The 22,906-nt window shown below is 38.2% G+C and overlaps 1 protein-coding gene and 1 long non-coding RNA gene across 2 annotated transcripts; both read right to left on the bottom strand.

Moving 5' to 3' along the window:
• Positions 1-6,158: 6,158 nt before the first annotated feature.
• On the bottom strand, positions 6,159-11,066 carry LOC124996311 (obscurin-like). The gene is made up of 9 exons (XM_047569158.1): positions 10,768-11,066; positions 10,292-10,564; positions 9,518-9,826; positions 8,970-9,071; positions 8,857-8,872; positions 8,693-8,778; positions 8,415-8,465; positions 8,263-8,322; positions 6,159-6,898 (listed from the first exon to the last, which is right to left on the bottom strand). Exons 1-9 carry the CDS (start codon positions 10,856-10,858, stop codon positions 6,891-6,893), a joined length of 996 nt encoding a protein of 331 aa, XP_047425114.1. The 5' UTR covers positions 10,859-11,066; the 3' UTR covers positions 6,159-6,890.
• A 510-nt stretch (positions 11,067-11,576) lies between these two features.
• LOC124996395 lies at positions 11,577-13,108 on the bottom strand. The gene is made up of 4 exons (XR_007110847.1): positions 13,054-13,108; positions 12,320-12,382; positions 12,068-12,100; positions 11,577-11,834 (listed from the first exon to the last, which is right to left on the bottom strand). It is a non-coding gene; the product is annotated as an uncharacterized LOC124996395 (long non-coding RNA).
• Positions 13,109-22,906: the final 9,798 nt, after the last annotated feature.

Below are 22,906 nucleotides of genomic sequence, written 5' to 3' on the forward strand. Positions count from 1 at the left end.
CTCACTCCATCATTTATGCATTCCAAAATGCAAAATGGAAAATCACCTTTTAATCGCCTGTCCCATGTAGGGGCGTTACTTCACAGTTTTAAAGGCTTTCCACACTGATGGTGATATCAGAGAAAAATGGCTACTGAAGCAAATGTGGTCTCAGCGAATCAAGAGAGGAAGTGACAAACCTGATCAGTATCAGTGGGTACAACTCATACTGAAGGGCTACAGAGATTGGCACCACAACAACCCCAGACTGTTTGAGCTTGAAATGATGAGAATTTCATTATTTGGTTATTCAGAGACTTCTCTTGAAAGCTTCTTTGGTTCTGTTTCTTTATTCCCGACCATAGTTAAGTCATAGAATGTGCGTCACACTCGTAACTTTTGTATTTGCATCACAGATTGCAACATACTCATTTCTGTACTCCATCACTACAGTTGTTCCCCTCCTAATAATAATAATTAAAATGTAACGCACAAGGGTGAGAATCTCAGCATAGATGCCAGATTTAAAACTCAGGTTTAGCATGAAATACAGATACAGAAGTCATTTATTTTCTTTATTATTATTATTATTGCTTTATTATTTTTAACTGAAAGTTTCTCAGTGGATGTTTTCTTGTACATTTGCTTAATAGCGATTCAATTGAAAAAAAAGAAAAGACATTTAACTTCTTGGTACGACAGCTCATAAGAGGACTTGTAGCACAAGCATGGCAGGCTTTTATAGAATAGATATTTTTGTAATAGTCTGATATCGAAAGAGGGGTAGGGGTCCACAACAAAAATCACCTGGGGCACTGCAAAACCACAAACAATGAGGAGTGCAAAGAAACCTACTATGTGGGGAGTGAACTGGTGCCAGGGCCCACAGCTATCAGAGGAGAGCAAGACAAATTAACATATCACCAAATAAATAAATAAATAAATAAATAAATAATAGAGACCCTGGTGGTGAAAATAAACACTTAACAACCAACTAAACCATCACGTGCACGCAAACTAATATTCACAAAGCAAGAAACTAAATACTTTAATACTTTAATCCTAAGGTGTAAATCAAATAATAAGGTGTCACCACTGCACACATCATGCCAAATACTCATCTGAATGGAGAGGAGAAAGAGCCGAACAAATCAGCCGCACAATTGACCAGTAGAAGAAGAAGAAAACTGCATATTGCTACATCAGGATAGAATTTATTACGTATACACCAACGGGTTTACCAGAAAACACAACTGTGTCATCAGCATTAAAAAAACGACCAACATTTAATATTTTATCTCACTCCATTCATTATGCATTCCAAAATGCAAAATGGCATCCAATCCCTTAGCAGTCCTTGTGTTTGTGCTAAAATCAACAAATTTACTGTGCAGCTGTATAAAAGCTACCAACACTGCTAAAATGTGCATGTAACCTTTTGTTAATGCCTATCCCTCTCAGGTTTTGCTAATGATGCACTTTTCTTTAGGAACGTACAAATCTGGAATCCAGTTTGGCGTTACAGTAATCAGAGCTCTCCTCTGCGTCATCATTTACCCCTGTCAAGAGGGACATAAAAGTTTATTAGAACCCATGTTCTCAGGAAATTGTTTCCACTTTTGAGGTTGTAAATACAGACACACTGAACTAAAAATTTAATAGATGGGCCGGTTGATGAGAGTGGCTGATGGCACGTATGGTACATAGACATAGACATCACTGACATGAGTAGCTTTAAATAATGAAAGCAAGCCACATGAAGAGATAGTTCAAGATAACACCAAATTTAAATTGTTCCAAAATGGTGATTGTTCATTGACAAATTGTGTTTGTGGTTTAACTGACATAACGATCAAAAGTAACATTTAGTGCATCTATTAAGACGGGTGGTCAAACTCATTTTAGTTCAGGGGCCACATACAGCCCAGTTTGATATGAAGGGAGCTGGACTAGTAACATAACTGCTTAATGACCTATAAATAACAATCGCTCTACCCTTTGTTTTAGAGCAAAGAAGAACATTAAAACAGTACTTACATGTAACGAACTATATTTTTTTAAAGCAAAAAGTTAAATTTCGGTGCATGCTACAGTTTAGTTCTGGGTCCAAGTGTTGTGTTATGTTACCCGCTCTTACTTAAACAATCTGACCCCAGCGGACCAATTATAAATAGCAGTTACTTTTATTGAAAATTTGCAATTAATGCCTTCAGTTAAATTTTTGCACTTTTGCACTTGCACTCAACTTTACCTGTGGTTGATGGATTTACGCTGCAGTAGTCAGAGCCTTCCTCTGTGTCGTGCCTGTAAAGATGACCATTCAACTGTTAAAGGGGAAAATTTTATATCACATTAGTCTATGTTGGCTGCGAAAGATAATCAAACACAGATTACACCTTTTTTACCTTTTCTGCGTAAAGACCAGTAAAAATACAAAACTGTATACAGAAATGTATTACATTCACAAAAGAAAGAAAACAATGGCATTACATTTTTTAAATAGACTTTTAATTTTTATTTAGTTTGGGACAGTGAGACATTATGATAGGGTGTTATGTCCATTCTACTTTTAAATAACATAGAAAAAGTCTGTTGAGTTTGACTACAATTTAAGGCTTGTTGTTAGCTAGTAACCAAAGATCTTGGGTAAAAAGTCTAATACACAAATAATACGATTCCAGAGGCTAGCTGGAGGACTGGCAACTGGAAGAACTGGCAGAGAATGGTAGAGTGGAGAGTCTTGTATAAGCTGCTTGTTTCCCATTCATAGGCCCATTCAATGTCTCTTTTCTCCTTAGTCTCACATTTGAGAGTAATTGTCTCTCCTGTGTATGTGTCAGGCCATTTGGGTTGTTGGAACTGTTTGCACAAGTAACACAAATGAATAGTAAGACAAGTAATGCTGTAAATCTTTAAATTCTGTCTGTCTGCTTCACCGCCTCTGACAATCTGACTTTCAGAAAGCTCTGAGGTACACCTGAACCAGTCATAAGTCCAATTAGCTGAGCCCTCAACAGAGCAGGTCAGTGTCACACTGCCCCCTAGAGATATGACTGTCTTGCACGCTCACAGTGTTGCTCTGGGTTTGTTTTCTGTTCGGAAAGGAATAATAAAAGATGAAAATTATTCAGATTTCCTTTGTAAAGTAAAAAAAACAAAAAAAAAAAACAAATGGTAAGAGAAATCTAAATCCAACCTTAAAATCCAATGTAAGTTGGAAAAATTTATGCTGTATTTATTCCCTGTGAGGAATTATTTTTTTCTGGATCTGAACCATTCAATCATCGGGGCGGTGGTTGGATGCTTGCTCAGGGTGCCATGGAGGTGGATGTACCTGGGACATCTCTACTACTACCTCCATCTTACTTATTTGGTGTGACCAACCATTGCCTTCAAGACAGCATCAGTTCTTCTAAACTCGGCTGGTAGGTTGTTCCAAGCATCTTGGAGAACTAACCAAATCTTCTGTGGATGTAGGCTTCCTTAATTACTTCTGTCTCTTCATGTAATCCCAGACACGACTAGATGATGTTGAGATGAGGGCTCTGTGGGACACATGCCATCACTTCCAGGAATTCTTGTTCTTCTTTAATCCGAGGATAGTTCTTAATGACCCTGCTGTATGTCTGGGGATTCTGCAGAGTCATTTTGGGGTCAGTTATATGCCTCTCTAATGGTACTGCATGATGGATAAGTATCTGCCCTCAGCATTGAGGACACCATTAATCCTGACCACATCGCCAACTGCGTTTGTGGGAATGCAAACCCAAACTTGCAAGGAACCTCCACCATGCTTCACTGTTGCCTGCAGACACTCATTATTGTAGTGCTCTCCAGCCCTTCCGTGAACAAACTGCCTTCTGCTCCAGCCAAATATTTCAGATTTTGAGTCATCAGTTCAGAGCCCCTGCTGCCACTTTTCTGCACCCAATTCCTAGGTTTTTGTGCATAGCTGACTGACTTGGCCCTTTCCACGTCAGAGGGCTTTTTTGCTTTTTTGTTTGTTTGTTTTTGTTTTGGCTGCAACTCTTCCATGGAGACCACTTCTGGTCAGAGTTCTCTGGACAGTAGATGGTTGTACCTGGGTCCCACTGGTTTTCTGTCAGTTCTGAGCTGACAGCTCTGCTGGAAATCTTCAAATTTCGAAGAGAAATACGCTTGATATGTTTTTCATCTGCTGCACCTTGGTTGACCACTGCGCCTACAATCTCAGAAAATCCCTGACTTTGTGCAAGTTTACCTATAAGGATTGATGCTGGTTTGAAGGCAAAAAATATTTATCTTGTGTTCATGCACTTTGCATTTTGAAAACTGATGAAAATAAGCAATCATTATTTATATATTTGATGATGGTGATGGTGAGGGACTTGTATTGAAAAGCAAATCACACCTAGCATTTTCATCTGCATGCAAAAATGGCATTTCCTCATTTCTTAGCGGAAGCTTGCTGTGCTAGCTACTGTACGGCAACAAGTTTAGTATATAACTTAATGACAGTAAAAATATCAAATATATAATAATAATAGTCTGATATATCCAAACTATTCAAATTGTAAATCATTCATTCGCTATATAGGACTAAGTAGTTGTTTGCACATCGTATGCAGCAAGTGAGTGGCTATGGCTAAGGAGTATACATAGCTGGGGAGCATACTAAAGGCCTGGCTGGCTGAGTAGTTTTAGTTTTTAGCCTACCTCTGTCATATAGTAAATATAATAGCTTTATTTGTAGCCTGGTCCAGAAGAATTGATTCACTGTAATATTAATGTTGTGGCTGTGAATGGTGCATCTATAATAGGCTGCAGTCTTTCATTTTTATTCAAAATCATTAGTGCAGATTTGGAATTATTCATTTCATACCCTGATATGTTTCCAAATGTTTCTGTTAAATTTGTTAATTGGTGAACACTATCTTTTAAGTTTGTTAAAAAAAAAGAATTATGTCATCTGGGTATAAGGCTATGTGATGCTCATATCCTCCAATAGTTATACCCCCAACATAAATAGCAAAGGCGATAGCGGGCACTTTTGTCTTGTTGCACCAATTCCAAACCGCAGCAGCAGTTAAAAAGGAAACCCCATTCGATCCTATCAAAGGCTTGACACGTGTCTAAGGATAGCACCGCTGTATCTCTAGGGTTTTCATAAAATATGTTCAGAACGAGTCGAATATTATGAAATCCATGTCTATTCCATGCCTTGCAAAGTATTTTAACTAATAGGCCTGAAACAGGAGCATTCATTTGGTGGTTTGTTTGGTTTCAGGATTAAAGTTATTATCGCAAGTCTCAAAGTATTAGTACAGGAGTATTCCGTTTATATTGTTTATATCAGAATCAGAATCAGCTTCATGGGCCAGGTATGTGAACGCATACAAGGAATTTGACTCCAGTCACTTTGCTCAATGGTACAAGTGAACACTTGAATAATCATAAAAATAAAAATGTACGCAAAAAATAGAAATACTGTATAACATAAATAGACTGTCAGAATAAAAAATAGTATGTATTTGTATACATAGCTATGCATCTGTGTATAGTATAGTGAATATGAACATGAATTGAAAAAGAGTATGATCTAAATGAGTATAGGATTCCTTATACGTCCAATAATGGGACCAGAAGTTTCTCCCCAAATCTCTTGTAAAATTCAATTGGGTTGCCGTCCGGCCCTGGTGCATCCTTTGAATGGCTTCTGCTAATTCCTTCATTGTTAAACTGCAATCCAACTCCTTTTGCTCATTTTCTACAAAGTCTGAAACCTCAATTGATCTAGTAAAGAGTTTTGACTGTGTAAATCATCTAAACGCTCTGATGTATACAAGGCCTCGTAGAAATCCCTAAAAATGTTATTGATCTCCACTGGTGCTGAAGTCATATCGCCTTCAGGCGTCTTGATGTTGTTGATTGCTCTGTCTAACTGCTTGTTCTTCAGCAGTTTACTACATTTATATCCTTAATCATAGTAAGATTTCTTAAGCCACATTACATTTTTTTGAAATTTTTTCTATGGATATTTTTTTTTATATTTGTAATTGTTTTACAATTCCTGTTCCTCTTTGTTGCACTAATGCAATAACCTGCTGATGCTACTTTTCATTTTAGTCACTGGCAATTATTATTAGCCTAATCATGTAGATACTCTGCAGGAAGAAAACAAGATTTCATTTTTTTTTTATTATTCAGTAGCAAAAAGAAACACGCACATGGAAAGATTATCATGCTAATTTGACACACACACAACTTATTCTTACTGGAGTTTCTATTAGGTTACATAAGCCATGCCAGGCACTCATAAGGACCACACAACAAAACGCCTGAAATCAAACCACAGAGACAAGATGGTAATAAACGCTCAGTATATAAAACCACAAATTACTATTATTTGATTAATAATATATCTACTAAGGGAAAGCCATTGCTACAAAAACATAACAGACATATTTATCTTCGTATCTTATGGGTGTATCTTACATACACAAGACCATTAGAGGTTAAAATATGCTCTATCAGATGCATCTGCAAATAGTAAATGTCTGAGAAAACTGAAGTGCAGAAAAATCTTCTGTCTCCTGCATAAATGGTTAACTTTTCTTGCCACACACAATACATTCAAGACTCCTCTACACATTCCAGTACACACATTATATAAAAAACACACAGCTGTACATCTGCTCATTATACATGACTAGAAGATGGTTGTAGTCAAAGATTGTGAATTGTGGAGTTAAACCAGATTACAGATTTACCATAAAACACAACCGTATATTCAGCACAACACATTCAACACTGAAAAAACAAAAGACAAAACAAAAAAAACAACAACATTATGTTGTATCATTTTCAAGCTGTAAGCAGGTTAGTAGAGCTTTACATATATATCTCTTCTTTTGTTGATGATGCACTTTTCTTTATGGATCTGGAATAAATACACAATAATTGAGGCCAAAAAAGAATAACAGTGATAAAATGCACTGTTATGTGCTGAATACATAAGGATTAATTTACATATAGATTACAATTTTTTGAACTGCTGATGTTGTGCGTCTTGTGGGGTCCAGTGTGGGGTGTTTTTATTAGAAGACATGACATGATTGTGAAGGGCAGCATGGATTTCTGGTGTGAGGAGATAACTCGATTGTGTTGTTTGGCAGATGGGAGGAGTTGGGAAAGTATGAAGATAGTGGGGGGTTTTTTTTATATAAATACAAATAGTATTATAGGTGTTTGGGGGGGCGCGTTGGGGGTTAGGGATTAAATGATAAAAGGAATAGCAAGTGAGTTATGTTGGATTGTTTAGTGGGTTGGGGATTATCAGGTATTTGTAGTAGGTTGGGTATTATTGAATTTTGTGCAGCTATTGTTGGGTAGTTTGGGGATTACTGAGTGAATTGGTAAGCTATTGTATAGGTTGGGGGAAGGGGAATTATATTTTAGTGGGGGTGGGTGGGAGGGGAGGGGATGTTTTGGGGGGGGGTTGGGGGGATATGGTGGGTTATGGGGGGAATTAGGTATGTGGTTTGGTTGGGAGGGTAAGAGGATGAGTTGAGATGGTGGAAGAGAGAAGAGTTAGGGGTGGTTGTTTTATGGTATAGTTGTTTGTATGTTATTTTTATATGGATTTGATTATTGTGGTAGTGTGTTTGTTTATGGTGTGTATTAGTTTATGTTATGTGAAAGTTTATATGAAGGGAGAATATTAATTGGATTAGTAGAATTTATAGTTGATTTAGTAAATGTAAACAAGTGTAATGATGAAGGATATGGAAGTTGATATGTTATTGTTTGGTGTTAATTTTAATAAGATATATGAATAATGGTGTGTAATCTATTTATTTTAATAAGGTGTGTTTTAATAGGTAGTGAATGTATAAAAGTGGTATTTAAAGTTATTTGGATATGTTGAAAGAAGTCATTTCAAAATGAGTGAACATTTGCAGAAGAAACACAGTTTACCAGTTTGAACATTAAATATATTGTCTTTGTAGTGTATTCAGTTGAATATTGATATTTCTGTTTTGCAGAGTGTCTCAACTTCATCGGAATTGAGGTTCATATCATTTAAACTGTAGTACATCCGTGATCACAATCTTTGGTATCTTAGCAACCAGAAAAGAAACAAGCCAGGACAGCTCTTATCAGAGTGATCACAAGTCAGCTTTAAGGTTCCTGTTGCAAAGATGTGTTTCTGTGATCGTCAAATTTAGAATGTGTTGAAACCGTGATAGCAGGCTGGATAAATGTTGTTTACGTGTGTGATGTGAAGAGGTGAGTTTAAATTACCCGTAATGGACAGTGGATCCACAACATCATCGTAGTTGCAGCTGCTCTCGGGATCATAAGCTAAAAACAAGAAGGTTTCCAGTGTCAGTCAGTTTAGAAAATTTGATTGATTATGTCTGACTGCCAGGTGTTGAAAAACAAAACTACCGTACCATTTCTTCTGTCTTCAGCACCACAGGCCGATTCATACAGACAATCATCACCTAAAGGTCAGTGAGAATCAGAATCAGATGAGGCGCGTTCATCTGTGTGATATAAATTAAAACGATGAAGATGAAGATCCAAGGACTGAATCTGGATAGTCTTTAAGTCCTGGGCCTGGCTCAGTCCAACATTGTTAAACATACAGCAGAGGAAGCCCTCATCTTGAAGTAATACCCTTAAAAACAATAGTTACAAGTGCATTTTAAGCATTCACTGGAAAACTGACCTTCACCAAGAGAGCAGTACACACCCTCCTGAGTGTCCTCCTTGTTGAGCTGCTGGTCCTGGTTGGTGTCCTGAGACCGGGTGCGCCTAAAGCGTGCAGTCGTGAATTTAACAGGAAGCACTGAAAGTTCTGCTTAAACGTGTGTGTAAAAGTGTTGCGCCAACCTGTTTCCGCATAGATCTATGAAGACAAAGACATTTTGAACGTAACATATTTATCCTCTCCTCGTTGTTTGTGACATGCAGGAATTTTTAGATTGTTTGTCTGACATTCTCACCTTTGGACTTTATGAAGTACAACAGCGGGAGCAGGAGAACTACCAGCAAGATTCCAGTAAAGACCCCAGTGAACAGTGGGATGATAAGTGAGTCATCAAGTGCTGGAGAAAGAAACTGTATTATTCACATGCAAGTGAATCATATTAATTACTTAGGTGTTGTCTTTATTTTTTAAAAATTGTAATCAACGCATAAAGGTTGCACTGCTTTTCTCTGTGTATCTCTGGTACTCTCATGTTCGCGTGATGCAGTATGCACTCGGGATATTGGTAAAACTTGCAGTTGTCTACATCTGGTTGACCTATTATGTGATACAATAAACAACTGTCAAATAATATCCCACGCTTTGAAAGCCCCTGGTTTACATGATTCGGAAAATGTACAGTTAATGTACTTTGACAAAATGTATCTTGCAGATTGTGTAAGCATCCAGATTACATTTATCTTTTAGGCACTATGGTTGAGTTTAAAACCATTAGCATAAAAGTATATGTGCTCAGTCAGTTTAGTTCATAATCAAAAGTAACAAAAATATGGGCAAACTGACCTCCAGACCAGACAAACTTAGGTTCACTGTAATGAGTGTGATACACTGGTTCTCCTCTTCCAGCTCTGCACCTATATTGTGACGTTTGTGTTTCTCCATGAATGATGTAGAAATCCTCTGCAGTTCCGTTGGTGCTACCAGGAAGCAGCTCATACCTGTAGGTTGAGTAGTTGTCTGACAGATCAGGAACAGCTTTATACCAGTAAAACCTCCATCCTGCAGATGGATGTTCAACCTCACAGCTCAGAGTTACTGAGGCTCCAGGACTCAGCCATGGTGGAAACACGGACAGGAAAGGTTTGGGTTTAACTGTTGGAAAGAGACCATTTTCAGAATAAAATCACGTTAGTCTGCACAGTACAATGTTAATCTAGACTCCATCTAAATAGACCTATGGTAATAAAAATGTCAGTAATTTGGCAGTGTCAACGTGATGGAAGCTCTTCAGTATATCCATTTTTTAGTTCTGTAATGAATGTAATGACACCTTTGGTCACTACCGCTGTTTGACTTTGAAAAGATGTGAGCGTGTTTTATCTTGTGTTCCCGATGTTCAGATTTTGATTGTTTAAGTAGTGAACATTGTTGTTTACATTTCACACTCTAATTCTGGAAGTTGTATTTCATTTAAGATATTCAGTCCCATAACGTATCTAAAATAGTTTTACTACTCTTGACGGTGAAGCTGTGACACTTTACTTCTCATGTCCACACAGTGTGATATGCGATCACCAGGTTGGTAAAACACTTGTAGGTAAGTATGAACTGATATACCTAGTATAGTGATGTTGACACCGTTGCTGAGCTTTCCTGATTCAGTCACACACCAGTACACTGCATCCCTGTACTGTAATCGCTTGATAGTGCATGTAGATCCGGTCATATTTCCCCAGGTATAACAGCTTGACCGATAGCCTCTTCCAGTGAGCCTTATCACCATCACTCTTGACTCTGCAGCGTTTCCCTCACAGCTCAGTGTGACTGACTCATGTAAGAAATACTGCTCTCTGATAGGACTTACTTTGAGAGACACTGCAGAGTTGACATCTGAAAAAAAAAATAAAATCTAACATTAAGGACACCATAGGGGAAATGAACTTTTAACATATACAATGATTTGTATTTCTTCTCAGTATATCTACTGCACATTTTTTGCTTTTACTGTAGAATGGGATTTCATTCAGTTCACAAGTTAATTTCATTAATTTTAGAATCTATATAATCTTAAATAAATAAATAAAAATACTAACCGCGAGACCAGACAAATACTGGGTTACTTTTACCAGTGTAATACTCTGGCTCTCCTCTACCGGCATAACACATGTATCGTGATGTGTGCATCAGTCCATGAAGGATGTAGGAATCTTCAGCAGTTCCATTGATGCTACCAGGGAGCACGTTGTACTCAAAGGAGTGTGGTGATAGTCTTGGAATAACCTCATACCAGTAAAACCTCCATCCTGCAGATGGATGTTCAACCTTACAGCTCAGAGTTACTGAGGCTCCAGGACTCAGCCATGATGGAGACACAGAGAGGACAGGTTGGGGTTGACCTAATGAGGTAATTTATATGTCGTTATTACTGCGACAATCTAAAACAATGATAAATACTATCCAGAATATTCTCCAGAACAACCTCTAAGATAGGGCCGGGCGATACGACCAAAACCTACTATGTAAGTCAGTCCTGAAATACAAAAAAATACTATTGCAATGCACACTCATCTGAAAAGGCATCCACTAACACTAGCAGAGGAAGATCAGCTGTCAATCAACAGTCATTCAAAACACACTGCCATTTTTTCTCAAAAAGGTTGTGGACATTTCTCAAAAACATCCATGATCATCCAGTATGTGCTTCATGACTTCCAGATGAAGGGATGAGGGTCAAATTAGAGAGTGTGCATGCATTAAATGCATATCAGTGGATGTGCATTAATGCAGTAACTTCAACAGTCCAATAATTAATCTACATCTAATTTAATTAATCTTTTTTTGTGTGTCTGTAAATTATGGAAACACACATCATGCGACTTACCTTCATATACTGTCAGTCCATAGTCATCACTCCACTCTGTTTCAGGTTGCTGTCCAGTTTTGTTTCTGCCCTTACACTTGTACCATCCACTGTACAATTCAGTGGAAGCTTGAATCCTGAATTTACTTTCATTTGGAGGCATTATTAAACTCGTTGTTCTCCATTCATACTCCCACTCTGAGTCTCCTCCATTGTCAATCTCACATCTGAGGACGATCCACTCTCCTCTGTATATCTTTGGCCAGTTGGGTTGCTGCCTCACAGTAGGCCTGTATTCCACTGTTATAGGGGTATATATGTATATATATATATATATATATACATGTATTTCTATATATCAAAAGTTCGGTATGTTTCTGTTGTTCACAGAACTAACAAGTTTCAATTGAAATGTGGACATCACATTATTGTACATGGATGGATTACACAGCTGTGTTCAATATAATCGTATCTGTCATTTTAACAAGTTTATAGAGCAGATGTGTAAATTCAGCATTATTGAATGAACAGACCTTCAGTGAATCCATAGAGGAGTCTCTTCAGCACTACAATAGAGATTGATGCTTCATTAGATGTTAAATGATAGATATGACATACTGTATATGATGACAAAAAAAATATCATCTTTACAATGTGAAGGCTGCTCTAAATTGAATCTGAGTAAAAGCTCAACTACAAAAATCATGAAAAATTTAATTTTGTTACATATTCTGTTATGCTTGTTAGCGGCCCATGCAGCTACATAGAAATAAGGATGTACTCACAGAATAACCCCAGCACGCTGTACAAAGTGTGTCTCATCCTGATTCAGCTCTAAAACACTGAAACTGCATCAAGTGAAAACAACTGTTGGTTATTAAAGTAACATCTCACAGAGAGTTGAATCCAACAACTATAAAATTCTGGGTTTCAGTTTTTTGGAAGCTTTTAGTCTTCCATGCTGCAATATGCCAAACTAAAATGTGACTAATGGGTTTAAAGCTTAAAGTTAAAAGAAAACATGTCACATTTGAATTCACAGTTTGATGTCCCTTTAGCAGACATTACTGTGCAGATGTCATGCATTCATGGTCCAGCAAAAACTCATAAATGTGCGGATTATTGCACTGAGAAAAAGATGAAAAAAGATTAAGTAATTTTCTGTTTGTGTGTAGTGGAATTTATCATAATGAAATGACCTACAATTTACTTGAACTAACTGAAACTGAGGCTAATCCACTTTTCCAAATCCATGCTAGTTCATATAGAGCATTGTTTACTCCAGTTGTCCTTAATTTGATCTGATAATCCACATTTTCCCACCATTTTCTCACTGTGTTTATTGATAATTTCACTGTGTTTTCCTCACTGAGAAAAAGCTGAAAAAAGATTAAGTAATTTAGGTAATTTTAGTAAGTAAGTAAGTAAGTAAGTAATTTTCTGTTTGTGTGTAGTGGAAGATAGTTATATACTATGAAATAACCAATGGGTTAAAAGTTTAAACGCACAATCCTCTCACCTGTGAGTGCACAGCTTGACATTCCTCCAGCAGAGACTATCACACAGAAGTGTTGCACCCACTGATAAATGTCCAGGTTATGATGAAGAGAAGAACGAGGAAGGTGAAAAGTGGAGAGGAGGTCACATGGTCCATCAGGCTGTAGAAATCATTCTAATTTCCTTCCTGAGGCAGATGTTTATCAGCTACTGCTGTGCCTTAAAAGAGTCAACAGTTGCACATCCTGCAATATTTCTTTGCTATGTCAGAGTCTGACAATTGGATATATAACATATTTCCAGATGGTTGACATGCATACATGTGTCAGGACTAATCAGTGGCACTCACAGGGCGCCTGGTAATAAATAATATGCATGTAAGAATTCACTGTCAAAATACAACTGTGTCATCAACATATATGATACATATGAATTTAAAGCATTTCTTTGTCCAAAAACTAAGGAGAAAGGTCATTAAACCAGTGACATGTTCATTCAGGGCATCTGAGGTGGAGGTGGGTGAGGTGAAGGGCTGTATGATAAATCGTTAAAAAACCGCGATCTCGATTCACATATACACGTGATCTCATTTCGAAACTTAACGATTCTTAAGCATTTAATTTCACGAGCGGCATCGCAAACAATTGCTCCCATATCTTCCCTGATTTTTTTAAGCGCCCCTAAAGGCAGCACTGCCGCTGACTCCTCCCTCGACCTATGGTAAGGCGTCTTTACAACACGTGATTCCATCAATGGAGGAAGCCCGCCTGCAGTTGAGAGTCGAATTTTGAGCATAGCTCGATTAAGCTGTGCATGTAAACGCAGAGAGAAGCAGAGAGAAGTCAGCGGTAAAGAGAGTTAAATGGATGGCGAAGAAACCCTAGGTGGTAGTGCGAGAGTCACAGTCCCACAGAATTAAAGTTCATCAGTGCAATAAACATTTTTTAAAAAAAATTGTGCCAAAGAATCTTGATCTCAATTCTAAACAAAAAAAATCACGATTCACACGAAAGTAGACTGCCAGTATCTACTTTACAATCCTGTACGGGAAGCAGGTGTTGCCATGCAGAGTTGTGTCTTTTTTCAGCTTTTTTTTTTTTTTTTTTTCAGTAAAGATTCAGTATAATTAAATAAAGCACCCAAACCGTACGAATTCTGTTTCTCATTGTGAGACTCATGGTTTCCATTCAGACATAAAATAGAAGAAGCTACAAAGTACAATACAATATGACATGGGATTTGCTTCTCACGGCTATCGACTAAAATCACATTTTAATATGAATGATATATGAAAATTTTGGTTCTGAATTTGTTCCACGCTTCGGTCCTAGGCTGTCCTACGTTCGTCACGTGAGTAAGCGTATTGCGTCACTTCCCGATTCTGCACCACTGCTGTGTGTGCTCACACTGTTTTAGCTCCGTTAAACATTTTCTGTATAAGTGGTGAAACTCGTGTTTTGAGTTTACCCAACCCCACCTGTCCCTCGTAGCACCTTGTTAATCTCACGTTTCTTCTCAATTTAATCACCATGGTGTATATAGACAGTTTAACTATGGGCTACTTTCTCTCCTCCTGCTCGTCCGTGCCACATGTTTAGCTACTCACTCTGCCTCCTTAGAGTTGATAATGGTACCTGTAATAAATGTAGTTTATTTGTAAGCTTTGGAGGGAGGCTCTCTGAATTGGAAGCACGGCTCCGCACCATGCAAAACCCAATAGCTAGCCAGCGTCCTGTAGCCGGTGCGGGCCGACCAAGTGCAGCTCCCGTTAGCATAGCTCCTGCTAGCTGTCCCCCTGCAGCTCCCGAGCGGCTGGGTGACGTACGAAGGAAGCAGTCTTACCTGGCTCACGGAGCACCACCAACCGCTTCACGTTTCAAACAGATTTTCCCCACTCGGCGAAACACCCGCTGAAGCACCCTGGTAATTGGCGACTCGATTTGCGGAACGTGAATTAGAAGAAACCAGCGACCATCGTTAGATTCATTCCCAAGGGCCAGAGCGGCGACACCAAATCTTACTGAAACTGCTGGCTAAGGCTAAGTATGGTACGATTGTTATTCACGTCAGCTAGTGAATGACCACCGGTTACGTCAATTCGAGGTCACTAAACTTAATGTTGAATCGTTGTGTAATTTGCTATAACTATGTCGGACTCCGTAGTTTTCTTCTGGTCCCCTGCCCAATCTGAACCATGACGATATGTATAGTCGCATGTCCGTCATTCACCGCTGGTTATCTAGGTGGTGTCCAGCCAACGACGTGGCCTACTGTTGAATAAGTGGAAACTCTTTCTGGGGAAAGCCTTGGCTGAATTAGAACGAGATGGATGTTTCATCCCACCTTGGGGGGTGCTTCTCTTCTCTCTAGGTATTTGGCCGATTTTATTAACACCCGCAAAACCATGACAACCCAAGTTCAGCCCAGGAGCAGAGTTGCAGTCTTGCACACCTCTCTGCAGCTTCTCTAGTGCTGTCTCACACCCATACTCCACAAACACATAGATGTGCTGTCTGCTCCCAGAATTTTTAAATGGAAAAAATAACAATAGAGGAGTAAATCATAGGAACCGTTATCAAAATCAACACCAATTTCACTAGTACAACAGAGCAAGTACGAAAATTAAATGTGGTCTTTTGATGTCATTCTCTCTCAATCTAAATCTCATTTAGTGACCGATTTGATAATGAAAATCATCAGATGATTCTATTTTAGTTTGACTGAAACCGTTGCTGCAGGATGATGAGTATTCTGTTTAAATGAGTCCACGCCACCCAGTCAAAGTAACTATCACTCTCGAGGTCAGGCCGAGGAGAGGAGTGGCAGCAATCTTCCACTCTGATTTATGTATTAAACCTAGACCTAAGCAAAGTTTTTAATTCGTTTTGAAAGCCTCACTCTTAGTCCTTGCAACCAGACAGGAAAACCCAAAAACAATTCTCCTTCATAGTGGTGTCTCACCCACCTGCTTCCTTACTCTGAATTTTTAGCCAAATTCCTCTGAGTTTCTATTTGATTTAGTGCTTAAGAACAGATAAAGTCATTATAGTAGGTGACTTTAACCATCCATGTTGATGTTGGCAGTGACAGTCTTAGCACTTCCTTTAGTCATTATTAAACTCAATTGGCTTTTCCTCAGAATGTAAATGTTTTCAACTCACTGATTTGAACACACCTTTAGATCTTGTACCTAACTTAATGGCATAGACACTGAAGGTTTAACCGTATATTCCTCACAACCCTCTATGTCTGACATTTTCTTGTAAGCATTGAATTTACTATAAGTAATACAACAGAAATTGGGAAAAGACATTTCCGTTTATGGTAGACCTTTATCAGATGATGCTGTGACAAGATATAAGGAATTAATTTCTCTTCAGTTCATCATAGCACAGAATCAGCTCTGGTTAAAGTTACCAATGATCTTCCTCATGGCATCAGATAATGGACTTGTCCTCTATACTTGTCCTGCTAGATCTCAGTGCTGCATTTGACACTATTGATCACAATATACTACTACTAGGGACTTGAAAATGTGATCAAAATTACAGAACTGCACTAGACTGGTTTGAATCATATTTGTCCGACAGGATTTCCAGTTGTCCATGTAAACAACAACTCTTCAATATATACCAAAGTAAGCTATGGAGTTCCTCAGGGTACCTGTGCTAAGGACAATATTATTCACATAATACATGCTTCCCATAGGCAATATTATTAGAAGCATCGGCATAAACTTCCATTCACCGCGATGATACCCAGCTATATTTATCCATGAAACCAGATGAAACTAATCCGCTGGTTAAAACTCCAAGCATGCATTAAAGACATAAAGAGCATGGATTACCTTGTAATTTTACTCTACTTTTTAACTCAAGACAAAAACTGAAGTTATCGTATTTGCTCTCAAACATGTTCAGAGATTCATTAACAATCACCTGCTTTTGTTGGATGGCATTACCTTGGCCTCCAGTACTACTGTGAAAAAACCTTGGTGTTATATTTGAGCAGGATAAGTCCTTTAATTCTCACATTAAAGCAAGGTGACCAGACAGCTTTCTTTCAACCTTCGTAATATCATCAAAATTAGGAGCATCCATTCCTCAGAGTGATGCGGAAAAAACCTAGTTCATGCATTTGTGTCTTCCAGGCCTGGATAATTGTAACTCGTTACTGACCTGGCTCCAAGTAGCTCTTTAAAAAGCCTCCAATTGATAAAAACGCTGCAGCAAGAGCACTGACAGGAATTAGCAAGAGAGATCATATTACTCCAGTATTGGCTTCTCTTCATTGGTCTCCCCTTTATAATCTAGAATTGAATTTAAAATCCTCCTCCTTACATACAAGGCCTGAAAGGCCAAGCTCCATCATATCTGAAAGACCTGCATAGTACCATATTGTCCCAACAATCACTAGATAATCTAAAGTGCAGGTCTACTTGTGGTTTCCTAGATTTTCAAAAAGTAGAATGGGAGGTAGAGCCTTCAGCTATCAGCTCCTTCTCCTATGGAACCAGCTCCCAGTTTGGGTCGTGGAGGCAGACACAGTCTCTACGTTAAAGGTCAAGCTTAAGACTTTCCTTTTTGAAAAAAGGCTAATAGCTAGGGCTGGACTTAACCATCCCCTTAATTATGCTGCAATACGCCTAGCTGCAGGGGGACGGATGCACTGAGGGAAGAAAAGAGGAGATGACATGACTCCCTCTCCTCTTTCTTCTCTGCTCCTGTCCTCTAATCTCTTATCAATTATTTTCTACCTTATAATTTACTAACCAGTGTCTACACTCTCTCCCCTCCCCTCCCGAGAACGTCCCCTCCCCTCCCCTCCGCTCCCATACCATCTTCTTGTGAGGGTCTCTGGTCTGGAGTGCTGAATATCTGACCTGCGGAGTTTTTAAGCTACATCCTGCTGGCCGTGGCCTCCATCAACCAGCCCATCCCTTCATGTCTGGAGTGCTGTCTATCAGACCTGTGTTAGCTCCCATAAACAGCATCTGCCTCCAGTCATCATGGCCTCCTCCAGTTTGTCCACTCCTACTCCCTGACCTAGATGAACAATTCACAACCTGCCCATAATTCCTGTTATACTCACAAACTGTCACAGATCATCAGCTATGTGATATATTACTCGATCCTACATGTTTCCTTCCGCTAGATTATGTATCTATGCAAACAGAAGTATATTTATCTTGTTTCTACTGCTCTTCTTTTCTCTCTATCTTCTCTATTTCAACCCAGCTGGCCTTCGGCAGATGGTCCCTCCATATGAGCGGGTTCGGCTCAGGTTTTTTCCTGTTAAAGGGAGTTTTCCTTGCCACCGTTGCCCTCAGGCTTGCTCTGGAGGTTGCAGGCTGGTTTTTGTGAAGCGTCTTGAGACGATTTGTATTGTTATTGGCGCTATATAAATAAAATTGAATTGAATTGAAATACTTGAGAAAACATACTCTAACTTGTCTCCATATATACACACATTACGTTTTTTCAGATATTTAAATTTTTATTTTTGTACACAAATGCTATAGATGTTGTGCATGAACATACCACATGCACAAACTATATTCCAATACACATCAGTCATAACATTATGACCACCTGTCCCACTAGGCGTTTGAAGTTGTGCTCATAGGACGATAAATCAAAAGTATAGTAGAGACAATCTGTAGCTGACGACTTTAAACAATATAAAACCAAGGTATATTTATATATAATCACTACACAAAATCTGTGATATAATTGACTAGACAATCCATGCGTGTAAAAAACAATGACTGAGACAGAGAAGAGATAATGAACACAAACACAAATCACCAGCAGACCCCTGAACCTTTTCAGGTCATATCTCCAAGAATTGTGCGAGATCATGTAAGTCTTTCAAACACTGTGCACCCATCTGAACAGAAAGGACGGACTAAACTGTTGTAGATATGTTGTCAACACGTTGTTTTTCGTGTCATTGTCCACGAGATCACTTGCAATTGCTGGATGTTGCACTTCTTATATGGACCTGAAACAAAAATCACTGGTCAGTAAAAGTATGAAAGTGAAAAACTAAGACGTAATGATCACTCTGGCCAGTTTTTAAAGAAACAGGTATTATTACACACCACTCATTTTGCCGTCTTATATAGATGCATGAACTCAAAAATATGTTACGTTTCAGGTTTGTTGTACATTTTTTAAATTAGTAATGACAACACGGTTCATGAGTATTCTTCAAGCTAGTTCTTCCTAGAAATGCTGTCACTCACAAATCAAGTACAAGATACATTTTCAGGTAAAAATGGAACATTCCTTTACCAACTGGAAGCATTTTAGCCCTTTGACTGGCACCGTAACAGCACGGTTGATCTGTTTGTCTCCACAATTTTTTTTTGCTGCTGTTCAGAAATATTAGTGTTTGACGACAACAACAACAAAAAACAAACAAACAAAAAAACAGAAGAGATTTGGTGCTGTGCAGCTTCTCAAAAAAAGAGTAGTACGTGTGAAAGTTGAGGTAAGAAAAAAATCATTCCATATTTTAGTTGAAAGGCATAAGTCAGACAATAAAATGCTTTTCAACGATTCCTGACAAATCATGTTCGGCTTTGAGTTGCCACTGTAAGCAGTGCAAACATCTCATTTTGTCATAACAGCAAAGGGGCATCTACCAAATACTAAAGATGCCAAGAAGTCAGGAAGGGGTCGAATAATTTTGAGATTTGAGCAGCCGACATTAAATTGGCATCTTGTGTTGAATTTGGAGAAAACCATTTGTAATAATTATAGTAGTGTTTTGAAACTATTTAAATTGTTCATTGATTGAATTGTTGGAAACAGCTGCTAAATGTATTCTATTCTGCCACTGAACATAGTTTTTCAATAGGAGTTGAATCATGTTTCATTGGTCAACTGTAGCGCTTTCGGACAGATCATTTATAAAATACATAAAACACTGTACATCATGAAGCTTCAATAATTTGTATTATATGAAATCTGAGCAATTGTGTGAACATTTTGTTGAAGATAATGTCAAAAAACATAAATGGAAAGTTCAAGTGTGCAGTTGACTCACACACAACTACTCAAAGCTAGGTACAATTACGTAACTACTTTTAATATCTGTAAAGAGAAGAATTATTGTTGTACAATTTTAAATTTTGAGCATTGTTGGTTGCTATTATGATAATAACAGTATATTACATTGTTGGCTTTGTAAATTATTTATAGGTAAGAAAATTAATATATTTTAATGAAATTAAAGGCTATTTCAACAATCTATTCTCTCTGTGATGTTTTATATTGAAAAAGATTAAAGTTTGTTGCTGAAATTAAAGAAATTCTTGCACAACTTGAGAGTTTACGAATGCTTATTTTTTTGCAAATGTATTTTTTAGTGTGGAAGTGGATGTAATAAAACAGCAAGTTGACCTATGGTTACTTCTAATGACATTAAAAAGAATGATATGATGCATTTGAACTGTAAATGTAATTTGATTACTCCTGATCTAGTGGCTGGAGTCTGAACATTTTTACCTTCAACTGATTCAGGATTCACATAATTTGTAGTCAGACTCTCCATGTCCATCCTGCATCCCTGTTAAGATAAACGCATCAGAATGTTTCCATGAGTTTAGATGAGTCACTGATCAATAATCTAATGGTCTGACAGCGCCCACATGAATCAAAGTTCTACTGTTCCACTTTCCCAGTGTTTTCCAGAGCCTCTGATTGATTCATAGACAACACCACCATCAGCTACAGGTCAGAGAAAATCAAGACAACATCCCTGAGACACTTTGAGCTTTTGATTGAAAAGTCAAAGTGGGTGTAGAAATATTTGTGGGAAAAGAATGAATGTGAAAGGCTGACCATGGAAGAAGAGAGGGAGTAAACTTGAGTTTCATTCTGGTTCACTGTTTGCTGTTAGCAGAGCCTATGTTGATGACAGAGACTGAGAGAGCCTTAAAGCATGAGGATTTTAATAAGAGGAACATGGAAAAGTATTGTTATGTATCAAGATGAGACAATAGTGTTGGACCAACCTGTTACTGCATGCATCTGGAAAAGAGACAATAAAAAAATAAATGCTTAAACATGTCATCCTCATAATATCACAGTTTACCAGAAAAAGGATCACCCTTTCTGTAGGACCTTCACCAGCAAAGCACAAGAACAATAAGAAAAATTCCCACAAACCAGTCCAATGAAGAAATGGGTACAATGACCGACCAGCAACCCATGACTGGTCCCCTGAAATAAATGGAAGAATGTTAATTATTTCTAAAATGCATAAATATTCAAGATCATAGTGAATGTTGACACACGGGATGTTCAGATATGTGTGACATGATAAAAAAAAAAACAACAAAAAATGACAAAACACACACTGTGGCTGTGGCAAACCAAGCATAACAATATTAAAACCGAAAATACAAACTCTATAACTCAATGACTTGTTTGTCTCAGTTCATCTATTGAGCCAGAGTTCACAAAGCAGAGAACACAGCACTCGTTCTGCGATGAGATCACAGCAAACTTACTGGAAACCAGTTTGCAATCACTTTAAATTTCATCACCCCAAGCACACAAATGTCCAAGCCTTATCTACCTCTTTTCTCTTGTTCGTCTCTGATTCAGGCTTCTCTGTACTAGATTAAACCAGCCTTGACCAGCCTCTCTCCAGTGGAATTAAAACCTGAATAGTGTGAATAATGTCCCTCATAGCTGCTATCTTCTCTTCATGGTTTGGCTCCATCGTCTGTCGTAGGATGTTTTCCTTCAACTAAACAAACTGTCCACTACACACTCACACATCATTATTTGACAATCACACTCATAATATCACACATATCAACAGAAGACTAAAGCAAAGACATTCAAAAACAGACAGAGTGGGGAATGGAATAAATGTTTTCTATGAACGAAGGACAAAAAACACTGAACGCTCCCAGACCAACAAACATGAGGTTCACGTGTAATGAGTGTAAAAACACTGGCTCACCTCTTCCAGCTCTACACAACAAACCTGCTGTGTGTGTCCTGTCCATCATGATGTAGGAATCTGTTCAGTTCCATTGATCTACCAGGAAGCAGCATCATAGTGAATATTGATACTTGTTTGATAGATCAGGAATCAAGCTTTATACCAGTAAAACCTCCATCCTGCAGATGGATGTTCAACCTCACAGCTCAGAGTTACTGAGGCTCCAGGACTCAGCCATGATGGAGACACAGAGAGGACAGGTTGTTTATCTGTTGAAAGAGGTTTTAAACATGTGATGTCAGACTGAGGTTCTGTTTGGCAAGGGTGTTTGTAAAAATGATCATAACACTGTACATATAAAAATGTTTGTAAAGTTAACATTTGGCATAGCATCTCAATAAATCCATTTCTGATCAAGTATCAATCATTTCACTGAGAATGAATTAAGCTGTAAAACTACTGCCTATACTGTCAGTTTTTCACAAGACCACTCCACTCGGTGGAATTCCTCCGCACTTTTGTATCGGCCCTATACACAGGTAGTCTCCGGATTTCAATTGAGAAGCGTGAACTAATTTCTAAGTTCTCTCTGGTTGGAAGTTTTGAATGAAGCTAGTAGAGCATCCATTCATAATCCCATCTCAGCATCTACTCCATGGATCTCACATCTCAGAGTTATCATCTCCCCACTGTACACCTCGGGCCAGTTAGGATGCAGAGTCACAGTCGGACCGCTGGGGACTGTTCATGTTCAAAAATGAAAATATTGAGAGGTTAGATCAACATATAGAGAAATATAGAGAAAAAATCTAAATCAAGATGTTAGAATAAGTCATTTGTTCAGGAATTTAATCAGTATTATGCATTTGTTAGCCCGACCACCAAATTTGACCAACAGTCGTCACTGCAAA

This window comes from Mugil cephalus, chromosome 1 (genome assembly GCF_022458985.1).
Source record: "Mugil cephalus isolate CIBA_MC_2020 chromosome 1, CIBA_Mcephalus_1.1, whole genome shotgun sequence".
Taxonomy (NCBI): Eukaryota; Metazoa; Chordata; class Actinopteri; order Mugiliformes; family Mugilidae; genus Mugil; species Mugil cephalus.